This window comes from Falco cherrug, chromosome Z (genome assembly GCF_023634085.1).
Source record: "Falco cherrug isolate bFalChe1 chromosome Z, bFalChe1.pri, whole genome shotgun sequence".
NCBI lineage: Eukaryota > Metazoa > Chordata > Aves > Falconiformes > Falconidae > Falco > Falco cherrug.
The window spans coordinates 15026950-15044025 of record NC_073720.1 but is presented as its reverse complement, the minus strand read 5'-3'; the positions used below and the strand labels follow the sequence as shown (position 1 = coordinate 15044025).

The window sequence follows — 17076 nt, the reverse complement described above, 5'->3', positions numbered from 1 at the left end:
GTCTGAAGTGTCAGGGCACGATGGAAGGTGTTACCTGCTAATTTATTTTTTTTTAAATACATACACTTATCTTATTACCCAATGTAACAAATATCAAGGCAATAAACAGATCAATATTTGAGGCTGCTGACGGACTCGCTGCACGCAAATCAAGAAAGCAATGAAAAGGTTGTTTGGCTTTTTTTTTTAATTACTTCACGTATTAAAAAGCAGAGTACAGGAAACATTCGGTGTACAAAGCTAACGGTCACGCCGTATCCGCGTGAGCGACCATCTCGTCACAAGGCAAGTGAAGCTCAAAAAAGGAAAATTCAGCAGGCAAACCTCATAAAAACAAAACCAAAAGTAATTTCACTTGACAGACCAAAACCTTCAGATGTGGTGACGGAGCAGTAATATAGGAAGCCAGTTGCCAGCAGGGCGAGCTCTTCAGGAAAAGGAAGCGTTTCGCCTCGTTCTCTGGCGCAGCGGTGAAGCCCCCTCAGACGCCCCTTGGTTCCCGCCACACTCCTTCGCCCTCAGCCTTGGTCTGTGCGGGCCGAGGTGCCGGAGGAGAAGCCCCCACAGCCCCGTCCCGCTCCCCGCCAGCACCCACGCCGAGCCGCCGGCAGCCCGGGCAGGCGGAGGCCTCCACCCCCTGCCCGGGGAGGCCGAGGATTAGCAGCCGTCACCCGCCCCCGCAGTACTCCAGCCCCCTCCTCGGAGCCGCCGGGCGCCGCTGCGACACAGGAGAGCGGTCACGGCCAAACAGCGGCCGCCCAGCCGCCTCCCACGCCCACCCTCTTCCCGCCGGCGGCGCGCGGCACGGTGGAGGGAGGGGGCGAGGCGGCGCCGGCGGCTCCGCGGGCTTGTCCTCGCGAGAGCGGACGAGGTTTCCGGTGTTGTGACTGCGGGGCCGTAAACATGGCGGTGAGTCTCCGCGCCCGCTCGTTGCGGCACCTCCGCATCCGAGGTAAGGGGCCCCGGGCAGGCCGCGGCGGTAGGCTGGCCCCTTGCTGGCTCCCGCAGCACGCCGGTGCCCAGCCGTCCTCTCCGCTTCTTTCCTCCCTTCCTCCTCTTCCGTCTCCTTCCTGCCCGCCAGCCTAACGCGCTTCTCTTCTCCCGTCCCCGTAGGTCGGAACGACAGCGGCGAGGAGAACGTCCCCCTCGATCTCAACCGAGGTAGGGGGCGGGGGTCGGTGGGCCGGGGGTCGCCGCCAGCCCCTCGCTGCGCGTCCGCGGCGGCGGAAGGGGAGCCGCCGGCGGCGAGGGGCCTGGCGCTCCAGGGCGGCCGGGGGGCTCCGTGAGCGGTGGGGGGCGGCGGAGAGGGAGCGGGGCGCGGGTGCCCTCCGTCAGTGTGCGGCCCGGCGGCCTGTAGTGAGCGGAGCTGCCCGTAGGTGGAAGCCTCCCCTCAGCCCCGCCGGCTACGGGCACCACGGGGCCGTGCCGGGGCCGCGGGGCTGGCCTTCCCCGGCCACAGGCGAGGGGAGCCCCTGCGTGCGGGCCGAGGCCGCTCGGCCGCTCCTGGGGCAGTTTTTCAGAGGAGGTCGTTGCTTGGGGACGGGGCTGTTGGCAGCGCCCGTTCCGCAGCGGGGCCGCCCGCGCCGCTCCCCTCGGCCCAGCCGCCGGGGCTCCCTCCCTGCGGCCGAGGCTCCGCTCGGCGGGTCGGGGAGCGCCTCGGCGGAGGTGGCAGCTCCTGCCTCCATCCCTTGTGTATCCCTGCCTGCCCGGGGCCGGCTGGCCACGGTGCTTACCGCGAGTCTCTTGCTGTGAGACCAGAAGGCACTCATCTGCCGTTTGCTTCTTTAACTGCTCCAAACATCCCCGACTGCGCTTCAGGTGTATGGGGGGGATAAGAGGAAGGAAGGAACAATAACATCTGCTACACACTTAACTAATTTTGGATCAGACAAATAGGAACTATTTCCTTACCCAAATGTATAGTTCATCTTGCCTTTCAGAGGGCTAAGGTAAGGGTTAGACTCTCCCAAAGAGCCGAGTAAAATGCAGAAAACAAACTGGCCCACTAGAAGCAATGATCTTCCCTGGGGCAGAAGGTCTTGGTCTGGGGTAGGGAATAGAGTTGATGTCTGTGATATAACTGTGCTGCTTCAGGAGTTCCAGGACTGCTGCTATCCCTGAATAGATCCATTTTATGAGGAAGTAGGCAGGGAACTGACAGAATCAATGATGTAAAAGTAGAATGTGAAATGTGGAGGAAGTACAAATATTAGCAGCATCAATAAGTTTTTCAGCTTAGTAAGAGGCTGTATCAACAATTACACTTCTTACTTCTCTGCTTCCCCCCCCCTCCCCCCATAAGCCTTGTTTAGAATTTTTTTTGTTAAGCAGTTTTACCATGGGCTGAAGGTTCTCTCTTGTGTATATGTATCATATTTACAAGTGTATTGTAGTTCCTGGGAAAAGTGCTGAGGATTTTTCAGTGTAAGGAAACAGGTCTCTTCCCACCCTGCCTCCAAATGGACATGATTGCTTTAGTGAGGCACTGTCTTTAAAATAAAGTGAAACTTCTCTCGACGAAATGTGGGACAAAGGCCTTAACAGTTCAAACACATGATGCAATTGTTACTGTAAGCAGTGTCACCTGTTTATGTAACTTACAGAATCAGGGTTTTAATGAATGGGCTCAGTAGGGTTTTTTTATGTTGTGTAGCATACTGAAGTGTTTTTGGTAAGAAAGAACTATATACAAAACTTAAATGCTGGAGTGGTATTTTTTAGATGTGGTCTGTTTGAAACCTTTTACTCAGAATTTGATAGGCAGCTATCATTATGATACTGATTTTTGCCATGAGGTGTGTTTAGCCACATACTGATTCCATGAGACATGTAGTAGCAGCAGTATAACTACTTTATGTGTATCATATTGTAAAGGATGCTGTCTTGTAAGATGCAAAGTAAATTTTAATTCAAGTGGAAAAAAAAAAGGCGTTCTGCACTGTGACTGTATATAGCCTTTGCTTCAAAAAAATTAATAAATTGTTGTGGTGGTTGCAGTTGAATAAGAAGCTGCTTTTAAATTTAGTTGTGAACCCCTTATGAAAAAAGTGAGGGGTTTAGGGTAGTAGTCAGAGAAGCTACAGCTGACTGATCAGTAATCATATAGCTATCCATGGTAGGTCTTAACTTCATTTTAAAGAGAAAACAGAAGTGGAAAGAAGTCAAGACGCTAACTAAGCTAGATGATTACTTGGTTTCCACACTGAACACAATGAATGTTTGTTTTTTCAACTGTTACAATAGTTATGTAAGCAATTAGTTTAAGTATTTTAAATTGTTACCCTAATTCTGTACTAATAATACACTGTTTTGATTCACTGTGAGCGAATCACATAGTTTTCCACCGGGATTACGTTTTCAGTAACTTGAAAGAATATTCTAATGTCTTTTGTTTCCCTGGACAACTGAACTTTGTGTTGATTAATATGAAATAGTTGATTTGGGCAAAGTAGAGAAGCACCATAAACAATGCCTAAGCCATATGCTTCTGGTTACAGTGGTGTCCTTATTACAATCGTGAAATTATATTGGTATTACTTTGTTTTAAATTTATTCCTATTATTAATGGCTTGATGAACATGACTTAGCCTATAAGTCAGCCCTTCACTGGTCCATACCTGTGGACTATATGCTAACAATGCTTTTTTCACACAGTAGACCAGTATTAAGGATTAAGTATTTCAGAAGTAATGATAGATGCAGGGATGGTGCTGTCTGTGTTTGTGCTGCTTTGGTTCCTTCTTCCTGGCTTTTTGTGCAGTAAGGCTTGGGGAGTGCTTTGCTACTTGTAGAGCTGATCTAGCTTTCTTGGCATGCTTTTTGTTAGCTCTTTTCTCTGCTGCTGTAGTATGAGGGTTACCCATGTTTTTCCAGAACACAGCATGTTGTCCTGTTACGTATTTTGGCCATGGCTGATGTAGTAGGTTTTTTACTCTTTGGAGCTTCTTAGTGCTCAGTCTTTTTAAAAATATTGTTTATGAAAGGCATTTGATATGATGATATATTGTATGTGTGTGTTAACTCTCCAAGTTGAGCCTGGTTAAACATGATAACGTAAAGTCTGTGGTTTGCTGTTTCTGGCTGCGGGGTTGGGGGGGGGAGGTGGTGAGGATGGGGGTGTTTTTTAAAAAAGAATTCTGGGCCACTCAGCCCCATCTTTTAAGAGGATTCTGATAAATCATCTTTTGGGACACCTTCAAGAAAATCAGTTTGCTGAAAGGGTGATCAATTCTGGAAGAACTGTCCCCAGGACAAATTGGGCATAATGTTGGTAATAGTAAGGAAAAGCTACAGATACAGGTTTTGGTTTTGTCTACTTAAGGTCATATGTCATGTCTTCTGTTGATTACAAAATTGGAATTAATAATTGGGATTCAGAGTACTCAGGTTTTGGCCTTGTGTTATATTACCTGCTCAGAATAGAACAGAAAAGGAGGACAGACTTACCACCAGTGCAACTCCCATTGCAGTCATCTGGAAGCAATGGGATGAGGCGGGCTGGTTTAATTAGACTCCTGAAATCAAGCTCATAACTTCGTAAGGCCAGAAAGGACAGGAATTCTTGCACAGGGTCCAGTCATGGTTGTGCGTGTAAACACAGTACGAGTATTATATGCTTTGAGCATAACTTATCTTCATTTCTCACTGTTCTCCAGGTATTCCAAGCTGAATTACAGAACCTTATATACCTACCAGAGCTCTGAACACTGTAAAAGGCTTGTGTAACCCAAGCTTCATTTGCTGTTAAGTTCTTTGCTCACCTCTGTAAATGAATTGCTTTAATCCTGTTGGGTGACCAGCACCTCTTCCTTTGCTGGAGTCTCAGCTGTTGCCTTTGGGTTATGAAGGCCGAAGTAATTTACAACTTGCCTAGTTGAAAGCATTGTCTCACTGCATTATCTGTAGTCAGGCACCTTTAAATGCCATTCTTTCAAGAGATCCCAGTTTTCTTGGATCCCAGTAGCTCTGAGCCTGCAGTGGCTATTAGGAACTTTTCAGAGCTTGTTTACTTGCTGAAGCTTTGGGTAGATAGAAGGATGCCAGCTGCTGATGGTCAAGTGCTGTTCATGTCTGTGTTCATTTCCTCCTTTCTGTGGGTAGCAATCTTTACTTTCTGATACTGTAGTCATTAACTGAAAGGTACCTATCTCCAACAACAGTACTTTATTATTTATAAATGTGCTTTATGAGATGCTACTTTGATTTAGCAGCTTTTCTTGTAGAGCCAGTTTTCTCCATATTGTAGAAGTTGAGTCTTCTAGCTACATGAGACAGATACGGATAAAGTAGCTGAGAAAACTGCACTTTTTTTTTTCTCCCCAAGAGTGAGTTTCACGAAATTGGCTAGTGTTGTATAAAAAATAATACCGTTTTTATTTTTTGCCTCCATTGCCTGTGTCCTGTCATGTAGGTAAATGGAACTTCTGTATCTTTTATTTTTTAACTTCACAAGGTCTGAACTGTATTAGTTTTCTTATTGTGCTTGCATCACTTTAAACCATGTTGTATTTGATTCCATGTGCCCACATGGCAAATTGTAATGCATTGCATGCAGGGCAAACATCTCGGGATGCTATTTGCAGTTTACAGCCCACAAAAATGTCAGGCATTTTTAGGGGTTATTTGTGGGCTAGTCAGAGAAGGCTGGATGAACTTTGTTTCCAAATTCAGCTTGAGATTTGATGACCACATGGTTTCCACCTTCCTTCATCAGTATGGAAGAAGCAAGGAGGTATGCCGTCCATGCACCTGTGATACCCACAGCTAAAGTAGTGTGGGAGGAGAAAAAATACTTTTGAAATGCTTGCAGCAAGGCAGTGGGGAACCAGAGCAGAGATGGTAGCTAATGTATACCTTCTCAGTGGCTCAGAGGTTTTCACACTAATGGCAGGACTGTTATGGAAAGACTTTTTAAGTTCTTCTTTGCATGCTGTTGCAATATGTAGTCTGGGTTGAAAATACAGAGAAGTGGGGCTCCACCACACTGTAGAAACAGTATTTTTAAACTGCCCAGATGAACAAAATGTGTGGGCACCTTTCTCCCTCACTTCGCAGTGTGCCACCATTGTGCAGGATGCTTGTGTTAGAGCAGATCACACAGAACAATAGCTGGTTTTTGCTCCCTTGTTTGTTAATCTGTAACAGAAGCCATAATGGGAACAAGAAGGTAATTAGTAACATTTTTTTCAGTTCTTCTGATATAAAGGGGCAACTTGAAAAACAGCTGGAGAGATTTCTTCTTGTCTTGCTGTCTGAGAAAGTTTCTACTGCATTTTTTTTGTATATTGGGGGGTGTGTGTGTTTGTATTGGAACACCAAAGAGGAAGTGATCAGTGACATCGCCTGCTGACTTTTTGGGCAACATGTAACCAACCTTTTGTTAAATTGTAAAGGTAAGAAGAGTTGGTGGTGCTGAGTATGTGCACTCCAGAATTAAGGCTTACACTTAGATTTCTTGTCTGTACTTGTGCTGTAGTTGACTGTTGTTTTGGAATTGTATAGTGCACTGGCCTGGTTAGATTAATAACACTGTGTATCTTTGGCTTTGCTTCCTAACCTATTACTGCTTTTACAACCTTAAGACTTCTCAGAACTACTAAAATGGTGTGGATTTACAGTACTTTCACTTTTATTTTCTTGAAAACAGAACACTTCTAATGAAGGAAAAAACAAATGACAACTGTAAAAACTTATGACTTGCTTACCTAGTGTTAAGGTGTGTGTAGGAGCTGGGTGCTACCATGTGATTCAAGATCTGTGTTCATGTCTGTCTTTGAAGTTTTTGTCTACAGCATCTCTAAATTTGTTTTGGTGGGTGGATTCTTTGGTTTTGCTGCTGTGGTTCAGATTGGTCAACAAATGTCAGCACTTTTTCCTGAAGGGCAGAGAATAAAATGACAGTAAAATGATGATCTAATATCTTGTTGTTTCTATTTATAGTTGACAAAAGAGATTGTTCTGCAGTTTGACTCAGTATAAATAGCTGCTTAGGTGTTTAAGCAATGCTGTGTTTCCACAACATTATAGTAATCTGCATCCCCCTCCACCCCCTCACCCACCCTCATGTGAACCTTAGAAACTGTTGAAGTACCAAAATATCATTCCTGGCTTCTTAATATGAGTGTTTTAGTCTTTGTCATAAATGATCTTCAAGTTTTTTTCCTCCCTTCTACCCCTGCGCCCTTCCCTTCCACCCCTACACCCCCCAAAATTAATGCACTGCTTAACTTCAGGATTATTTTCTTTTTTCAGAGCCTATCCAGTCTAGATGCACTGTAAAGAAACACACCCTTCATCATAATTACAGTAAATAAGGAAGTTATGTCAATGGTAGCCTTCCCAGAAAGAAACAGATCACTTATTTGCCCAATCTCATGACCTTCATGCATACTTTATGAATTACCCAGCAATCTCTGAAGTCTTTCCCTAATAAACATAGAAAAGATGCTAAGCATCAGGTAGAATGTTTCTCCGTAAGGTGAGAAGCAGTTGAAGTAGTCAGTTATAGTGAAAACCTGCTGTTTTCCAACTGTTTATATCCATACAAACCAAACACTGCAGAAAAAGAACAGTGTTCAAGGGGGTTGCGGGATGTCTTGGGAATTGATGTCGAAATGATGGCTGACTAGTTTGGAGGAATGTACTGAAAAATCAGATAAGCCTTTTATCTTTCATACTAATGAGACTCCTGCCTGAGACTTTTTTTTTTTTTTTCCTAAATAATAAATGATGTGAATAACCTACCTTGAAAGCAGCTAGCTTCTTACAACTAAGATGTAAGTGTGTGACTTGAGGCTTTGATAACTACACAGAAGATTAGATAAAATAAGAGGTTTGCTTTTCATTGGAAGTGTTCTTTACTACGTACTGGCAAGATGGTTATATCGGAGTGCAAATTCATCTGCACGCTGAGCAGCACTCCTGTGATGAGTCCTGATACAGAAGGTAAGGTCCCAAAACACTGCTACACAAGTGCTGGCTGATATTTGACAAACTGTTTTAACTGGAGCACTTGCAACTTTCATAATAATATGTATTTTGCTTTATTCTAGTTTAAAACTCTGTAATATTAGGATATTCATGTATACTGCAGATTTTTTTTTCATTTGCCAACCATCTGTTGTGGTTGGAAGATTTCGGTGGAATGCATCAGGAAAAAAATAGGAGTTAGCAAAACTTTGAGCATGGTTAGTGAAGAGTGTATTCACCAAATCCTTGCATCTGGTGAAGAGGAGGAATGCTGGTAAAGATGCACAGTGAGAAAATGGAGTTAAAAAAAAAAGAACATAATATCTAATAAATAAAAAGAACCAAAAACCCTACCTACCATTATATTTTCTTAGTTATGTGACTGATTTTTAATGGTGGCACATACCTGAAAGCTCTGTAGGACTCATATTCTTACTCTTCTGTTATATTCATCCGAGTGTATCAAGGTGCATCTACACAGTGGCCTAAATAGGTTTAGGTAACTAAATGTCATGAGGAAGTCTCTTCTGCCAAATTCTACCTGAACAGCAGTATCCTTGGAATCAACATTATTCATGAATAAATTATTCTGAGTGATAGAGCTCTTACTAAATTTTTCCTAAGAGGGGTGGTTTTGTTTCTAAATTTACTGGTTTATTCTTCACTGTCTAGACTACTTTAAGCTCATTTTAGTCCAGGTGCTATTTATTGCTAAAGTTTTGGTTACATCTGACCATTTCTTCAGAAAGTTGCTCCTGGAACATTTCAGAAAACTACTTTTTAAAGTATTTATGAATTTTATAGAAATGAAATACACTTAATTGTCTGATATGTAAAACGAAAAGTACAAAGATTTTGAGTTCTCTGTCAGATGGAGAAATGAGTAGTTAACAAAATTTCCTGCTGTTTATCAGTGATACATTGAATAACCTTGTAAGTATAAGACCAAAAAGGTGGCAAAATGGCAAAGATGAGCTGGGACAGTCACTTACCCATATTTGAAGTGGTTACTGTTAGTTAGCACTACTTTGGTTAAAATGAGAGAGGTATATCTCTCTACCCCATTTGCATAGATTTTATTTGTTGTGAAATGAACTGTGGCTGTTAGTTGAAGACTACAGTGTGATTAGGAGGTAGTTGTGCAAAGAGGTAAGGTATTTAAAGCAAAACAATATGGCCTTGATTTATGGGAAAATCTATAAAAGTAACAAAAATAATTTTATTATTCTCCTGATGTAAAGGTATGTGGTGAACAGTACAGGGATTTCATTTGTTTTCTTTCAACTGCATACAAGATTGGCTTCCTGCTTGAAGTATATATGGACTAGAAATAAATGCATATATTTTTAAAACGATTCATAAAAATAAAGGACTAACAAGAGCAGCTGTTGCTGTTTAAAAATTACTGTAAATTATTGTTTTAAAAAAATCCTGATTAAATTTGTAAGTAATCTTTTTCCATTGTTAACTTCTGAGCATCAGTGAAGTCAGACTTCAGCTTTAGCAACTCATATCTTTATCTAATGTCTGTAAACCATATGTGATTCTCATGGCTAGGCTTGTTGGGTTTTTTTTATGAAATACAAAAACTGAAATGGAAAAAAATTTGCTGTTTCCTTAGGTGTGGTGTTTCCAGCTCAGGTTTTTGGTTAGCCTGTTACTTCAGTGGCATAGTTTTTTTCAGAGTTGAAATTGAACAATGAAGTAGGTGTCTTCTGTGTTTGAAGAATTGTACTTAGATTTTGCTGTGAAATTTATAAATATGATGCTTCCTGTCCATTCTCTGAAAATGACCTTTTCAGGAGAAAGCGTAAAAGTCTTGAGCTGTCACAGCTATGGACAGATGTGACCTGTCCTATCTCTAGTACAAGTGGAGTTCCCAAGCATCATCAGTGTGTGTACTTTTTTGAACTCTTTAAGTTACAGCATTTTAAGGGGAGTAGTTACCACATCACACATTTGCCACAAGTTAAAGTTTTTCTTCTGCAGTTAGTGCTGATTGTGAATTACTTGTAGTTTCTAGTTATATGCCCGTAATGTTTGAATTTGAGGTTGTTACTATTTTACTCTTTCCCTGTCTTGCCAAATTGCCTTTCATGCCTTCATCAGCAAACTGGGTGATCCTACATCTACTAATGTTGCTAGGCATTTTCTTCTTACATGACACTCTATGAAACAGGGTATTTCTGGGGACAGTGGCTACCTCCCAACGCCTTGGAGTTTATCAGTGAAGGCCATTTAACTGGACAACATTTGGTTTCAGTTTCTTGAACACATAAAACGATACAAAGAAGAATCAGAATGTTAGTTGGGAAAATTTTATTAGATATGATCATATTTCTCCCTTTCACAAATTTTCTTCTAATGTTGCTGATACTATTATTAACTTGCTTGTCAGTTTGATAATAGTCAGAGAAATACATGATCAGAATTCTTTTAAGTAGTTTTGAAAGATTTGCCTGATACAGTCACCAAACGGTAGTTGCATGATGTGAAGCAGTCACAGTATATCTTTCATTAAAACAACTAAAAATTGTGACTCTCCTGAATTTTCTGTTCCTAGGATTGGTGGCAGAAAAGAACAAAATGGATTGAAGAAATTGAAGATAATTTTTCTAAATCATTACAATAGGCTCATTCACTATTCAAATTCATAATTGATGTTCTGCAGTGTATTAATTTGGTTATGTGGGTATAACTATCAATGTTGTGAATCTGGAAAGGCTTATTGTCCAGCCTTTTATTGGCTTTTGAGTATAAGAACAGCTGTACTGGGTCACTCCAGCCTTGTGTCCTGTGTGTCCTGTGTTTGACAGTAGCTGATAATTGATTGCAGAGGAGAGGGGAGAGCAACAGGGCAAACAAACACTTAGTGGTGCCACTATGGAGCATTCTCCAGTCTCCAGGATTTTGTGCCTCCATTTGTGTTCTTTTTGCATTCTCTTTTCCTTATCCTTTTTCTTGAAAGAAACTTTTGAAAGTTTTAGAGCAAGTTCTTCTAGAGTTTAACTGTGTATTTGGGAATAATTTATATTTCTGTTTCAGTATGAAATGGTAATGAGAGAAACTTGGTTAGACTGTAATCTCTTCTTGGTTTTAGTTGTCATAATATGCAGTAGTTATAGTTGTGTAATATTGTAGAAAGATGGCATTGTGGGGTTTTTTTGCGGCAGAGGGGGGCAGGGGGAGGATAAGTACGTAATACACAAAGACTGTATATACTAAGAATGATTGCTAAGATTCTTGGCATTATCATCACATCCTCTTGAGTATTGAGGACCTAATGGTAAATTTAAATGGGGGACTAAACCAAACATTCATTCTCTGTAATAGACAAGTTACTTAAAGAACAACAGGGTTTTTTTCAAACCTGCCTTATTTATTTTCATAATTTGTCTTTGAGGAAACTCCTGCAGGAAACTAGTCTGTGTAATGCTATAAAGCATTTAAAGTATAGTTTATAAAAAGCTGTATGTAACTAATTTTCAAATCAGCATTGTAGCTATGTTTCGGAATGGTCCTCCAATTTTATCTTTTTGTGTTCGAAGTTTAAAGGTGGTGTAAATTTGTGTCTAGCAATCCAAAATAGTTTATGTGACCAATCTTCAGCTTTGTGCCATGCTTCTGTTTAAGTCATAATACTGTACCTTTAAATGCTAGGAAAGCTGTTAACATTTCAACTATAAAACTTGTTTTTCAGGAGTTTTAGCAGTAAAGCGGTGCTGTCTACAAACTTGGCATACAAGATCACACACTTGGAATAATGAACAGAATTCCAAGGGTCAGGATGTAAGGATGGCTTTTCTACACATGATAGTATTTCTTATTAAGACACTGAGATTATGTGAGACAGTAATTTGGAAAGTAGTCCATTCTTGAAATGCTGTCACTGCTTCAAGATGACTGCAAAACCAGAACATATGTTTCCTGCCACCTTTATCCATATTTAGGAAAATGTTTAAAAAATAACCTTTATTTTGCAGTATTTTGTGCACATCTGCAGAAGAGAAATTGTACAGTCACAGTAGACATTTAAACTTTGCTTTCCTGTTTACTTACAGGAGTCATACGTGCAAATCTAGATACACAGTTAAATATGAAGAATTAGACTCCTAATCTGTAATCCTGATACAAGACTTTCTTCTTATCTGAGGTTCTAATGATTCTTGGATCCTACCTGGGATATGCTGTCTTTTGCACTGCTTTCTAGTTGACTGATTTTTTTGTAGATGTGAAGGTTAATTTCTACCTGATTGTAGGAAGAACAGTTCTCTTTCTTTGATAGCAGTGAAAAAGAGGTGTGCTTTTGCTCCATGTTACTAAGTCAGTTTTGTCTATTCATAGCTTTTTTAAGCAGCAAGAGTGAAAACAATCTGAATTTGTAACTTGTTTTCCTTCTGTTTTCATGAACATGGAATGTCTCTGTATTCAAAGTAAAGACCTTTACATATGGTTCACCTATAGAAGCTATAGGAATCAAACTAAGTAAATGTCCAGGTACATTCTGCAGAAGTCACTGGTTTTTGTCACCTATACTTTTCAAGGGGATGCATTGTGGGTTTTTAATCTAAAATTTATGAGAATTAATTGGCAAAACTTAACATCACACTATACCAGTACATGGTATTTTGCACCTTACTGAATCAAGTGTGATAATAAATTTTTAACAATGATTGTAGAGGACACCTGTCTGGCTTAGTATTCAGTATGTTTTTCAACATAGTATTAACTGCCTAAACTTGATACTACAAACAACTAATTTCTATGGTTTAACCTTGTAAATTGTGACATAATGTCAGTCTAAATGGCTGCTGCTGTGTTTTTGAAAATCATAGGCTGAGTGTAAACTGTTCATACTCTGATTTTTTAAATCTGGCAAAGTGGAGTTGATGTGTCAATATAAATAATTCAGGAGTGATTTCTGTCATGCAGTTTGCTTTTTTTATGTAGCTTTTTCTTCTTCCATTGTTCTCAGAACCTGGTGGGTTTTCTTCTGTGCAGTTTCCCCATTTTGAATTAGATGTAAATTAAGAATGTGTCATGTTATGAGGGACTACATAAATGTCCTGATTTTATTCCCAGCAACTTGATAATGGCAGGATATGCCTTCTCATTGGTGTTCCATTTCATTATTAAAGGTGTTGATAGAAGTGTTTGAGCAGAGTGATTACCTGTCATCTAGAATTACATAGACACCTCTAACTGATTTCTAATGTTGCATTACTTGTAACAACTGATAACTCATGACTATTTCAGTGGAAATGGAGAACAGTGTGTTAACATTTCTAGCTGGTGTCTGTTTTACTCAACTTCTTTCATTTTGACAGCATGTAGTTTAGCAAGCCACTCAGAGCAGCTTTGCAATATACAGTTGCTTAGCACTTAGACCTTAAAAATCTCTCATAAATGTAGATGTGTATAGAACTTCACCAGGATCATCCATTTATATTGTAAGAAGAAGGTGTCTCTTGTGTTCTTAGTCAATGGTGACATGCTTAACTGTTGTGAAGTACAACTTCCTTCTTTAAGAGAAGTCTTTAGGCCTATTTAGTCACTTATTTTACTTCTTGGCACTATGATTTTAGTAGGTGTGATAACAGCTGCTAGTGGAGTGTCTCACTTGATACTGTATGTACATCGGTTACTGTGTACAGCTGCTGTCCTAGCATCTACCAAGTGTTGCATATAAAATACACACTCCTCAGTTTAACTCATTATGCCTGACTTCAGGGTTACTGCATTATTTCTGTGCTGAAGCCTACCATTCTTTTATTTGATTTTTTTTTTTTAATTCACACATGCATAACAGAGTAGCCAACTGGCATGCTGCTAGCATACTGAATGTGGCTAAACAATGCTGCTAAATATGTCAGGGGAAGGGAGTTGTCACTTGTGCGAATATAGCTATTGCTCGTCCTGTTTCATTCCTGCATTAGATGGAGCACTAGCTGTTTTGTGCAGCTGGAGTTCTGCAGTGTTCTTTCTCTTGGGAGAACAGAGCTGTCAGAACGCATCACGATTCTCACTGGGGAGAAACAGTCATAGTCCTGAAGGAGTGAAAAAATGAGTCAAGCCCTAAAAGGTAATGAGAGTTTAAAAACAAACAACACAACTTTGAGGATCTTTAATATATATGTGTAGAGAATCATGGAATTCTTGAGGCTAGGGTTCTAAAAACAACTAATTTCACTCTGTGCTAAAGATTATCATTGTGTTTTAGGTGTTATTCAATGCAGGCAGTTGTGAGTGAGAAGCTGTTTAGTGTGTAAGAATTGCACAGAACAAAGATATCTGCTACTTCTAAGTGCTTGCTGTCCAAAAAAATAAGATTGATACATAGACAATCAGATGGTAATGATCAGCAAGCTAACCTGTTGTTGCAGAACATGTGTGCCCTCTGGCTGAAATTTTTGTCTATATTAACAAGTTTTTATATAAGCTTCCAGTCAAAGTGCCTTTGTATACATTAATTGGGACAATTTGCCAACTGTAAAGTGCAGGTACAAAGATAGTCTTCTAGTGAATTTCTTCCAGAAAGGGTGCATCCTGCTTCCACCATTCCACCTGTGAATGGCTGAGTGGCACAGCCATTTCTACATATATACTTGTAAGACTTCAGTATTCAGTTTGACTTGGTAACCCAACAGAAAACTAATGTAGCCAAAAGAATGAAAGGTGTTCTGCTGAGTTAGTGTTATTTTAATGTGAAGTCAATGGGTGCTGGAGTAGTGTAAAGGATGGGGCGTATCACAGAGTGGGACGGAGTAGAGGGGAGGAAAGTAAGGGAAAGGGTTGTGCATCTTCTGGAGAAGAAAACTCTTAAGATCAGCTCAGTCGGTTTGCATAACTCCACCCTCAGAAGCACCATGGGGAAGAATGTGAAGATATTTGGTTGTCACTATCGGCCAGCTTAATCATAGAATCATATTGCAAAAGACCCTTAAGATCATTCGGTTCAGCCGTTAACCTAATGCTGCTAAACCATGTTCCTAAGTGCCACATATACACATCTTTAAAATACCCCCAGGGATGGTGATTCAACCACTTCCCTGTTCAGCCAAGTGCTTGACAACCCATTCAGTGAAGAAATTTTTCCTTATATGAGTCATCAATTCAGTAATAAATGAGGTAAGTTAGGAAATAATAGACTTTTGAGGGGTCTTAAAGTTATAGCAAGTAGCTTTTCTTCTTTGTCTTTTTTTTTTTTTTTTTTTCAGATAGAAAAGCAAGAAATTCTGAAGACCTAAAGAGTAAAAGTTAATCAGAGCTAAGAAATCTCTGCAGCAGTGGTCTGAACTGGGTCCTTAAAAAAAACACCAAAAAAACCCCAAACAACCAAAAACCTCATAAAACCCAAGTCCTTGTCAATGATATGTTAAGGCCATAATATTTAATCTTTTGAGAGATAAATCTCAGATTTTGTACCATGGTTTTTTTTCCATTCTGCATTAATCCATCTCCAGCTTCAGTGCTGTTGCATAAGATCTTGTGATGGGAAAATGGGCAGTGGTGAATTTGATCTTTGAGTAAATTTTCTGCTTTTCTAATATATGATACTTTTCCAGAAGAGAAAACACAGGATAGCAAGTCTTTCCTTGAAGTTAATATTTCACAACTCTTTTTTTTCACTTTTTTGGAAGAGACTTTGCAAGAAGGTTCTTCTGAAATTTAAAGACTTGAACTGACAAGGCTTGGCCAAAAAGCTTTTGTAATCTTGGTTCTTTCTGAGGTACTATGCAATTAGTACTTACTACTTTTATTGTCTGGTTTTTTTCTACAGTAGTAGTGGTGTTCATATCATCAAAGTGTGTGTAAGCCAGCTAACTTGCTGTATTCATATTATCAGTTTGATAGTGGAAAAGTCTATTCTCAATTTTTCAGTGTTGCAGATCCTATACTGGAGTTCTCACTTTGCTTCAAATTACTTACCTGCTAGTGAAGCTTCTGGGAAATACCTGTCTGCTTTGCTAAGTACTACAGAGACGGTTTTCCTTCAGCTTTTCTGTCTCTCTAGATATGAGCGTTTTTCTCAGCAGAAAGAGAACAACTTGAGGAAAAATTGCTGTAACTGCATTTTTTCAAATGCACATAGAGTAAAATGGTATTACTGCACATTTTGATTAAGTAGCATTGTTATATCGGTCTGCCGTTGCCGCAGAATTGTTGATGTGGGGAGTGGTAGCATCATTATATCCTGGTTTCTTCACATTCAAATTGGCTGCCTTTCTGCACAGCACAACTTGCTCACTTCTGAGTTAGTGCCCACTTGTGTCAAGTAGCTGAATTAGAAATGTTCATTGTCAGTGACATACAAGAGGTTTCCTGACCTTCAAAATTAAAGCTTACAAGCATATTTCCAGTCATTTCGGGAAGGTTTTTTTGCTGCTTGTTCTCCAGGGAATTGAAGTAGAACATTCTGGAGAGATTTAAGTCTCCTTACCTGGGATCTTTCTTTTGGACCTGTAATGTACTCTGTTACGCCACAAGTTGTGTGAGCCAGGGAAATTCCCACCCATTACCCAAGGCTGGCTAAAGCATAGAAGTCAGCCAAATATATTTTCAGAGAAACCAAATTATGAGGAAGTTTTTTCCCTTTCCTATTATGTTCCCTTGAAATTAGGGGCTGTGATGTAAACTATTTGTAGTGCTATCTCAACTATCCCAACCTACTTGTCTTCAGTATTTCTCTTGTTCTCTTGTTTCTATGGCTTGTGCTATTGCAAACCTCTCCAACTAAGTTAAGCCCTGGGAAAGTAAACTATGCAGAGGAGTCCTAAACTTGAGATGGATCTAGTAAGATTTTAACTGTCTCTAATTTCTGTGATCATATCAAATATTGTTTGGTTTTTTTCCTTGATTTGGGGGATGTTCAAAGAGGTGCATGTGTATTTCTCAATTTGCATTCAAAGTTATTGGATGTTTGGTTTCAGCGTGCATACTGCTGTGCAAGGTAGCTCAGTACTTGTGGCTGTGTATCTGACAGTTGATTTTGCTTATTGCTGTGACTTAGATTTGTGGAAAAGGATATTTCACATCAAACTGGTGATGATAAAGATTGATGCCCACACTTAGGAGCCTGCCTTATCCTCCCAAAATCTTACTGGTTCT

General features: G+C 40.3%; 1 protein-coding gene across 3 annotated transcripts in view; it reads left to right on the top strand.

Moving 5' to 3' along the window:
• Positions 1-856: 856 nt before the first annotated feature.
• Positions 857-17076, top strand: part of RICTOR (RPTOR independent companion of MTOR complex 2) — a 91028-nt gene continuing 74808 nt past the window's right edge. The window contains exons 1-2 of one of the 3 annotated variants that reach the window (XM_055698294.1): positions 857-952; positions 1114-1161. In XM_055698294.1, the coding sequence (XP_055554269.1) occupies positions 904-952; positions 1114-1161 (97 nt within the window). In that variant the 5' untranslated portion in view covers positions 857-903. Of the gene's footprint in view, positions 953-1113; positions 1162-17076 lie in introns of those variants that run through there. The other 2 variants (XM_055698295.1, XM_055698296.1) reach the window with 2 other exon arrangements.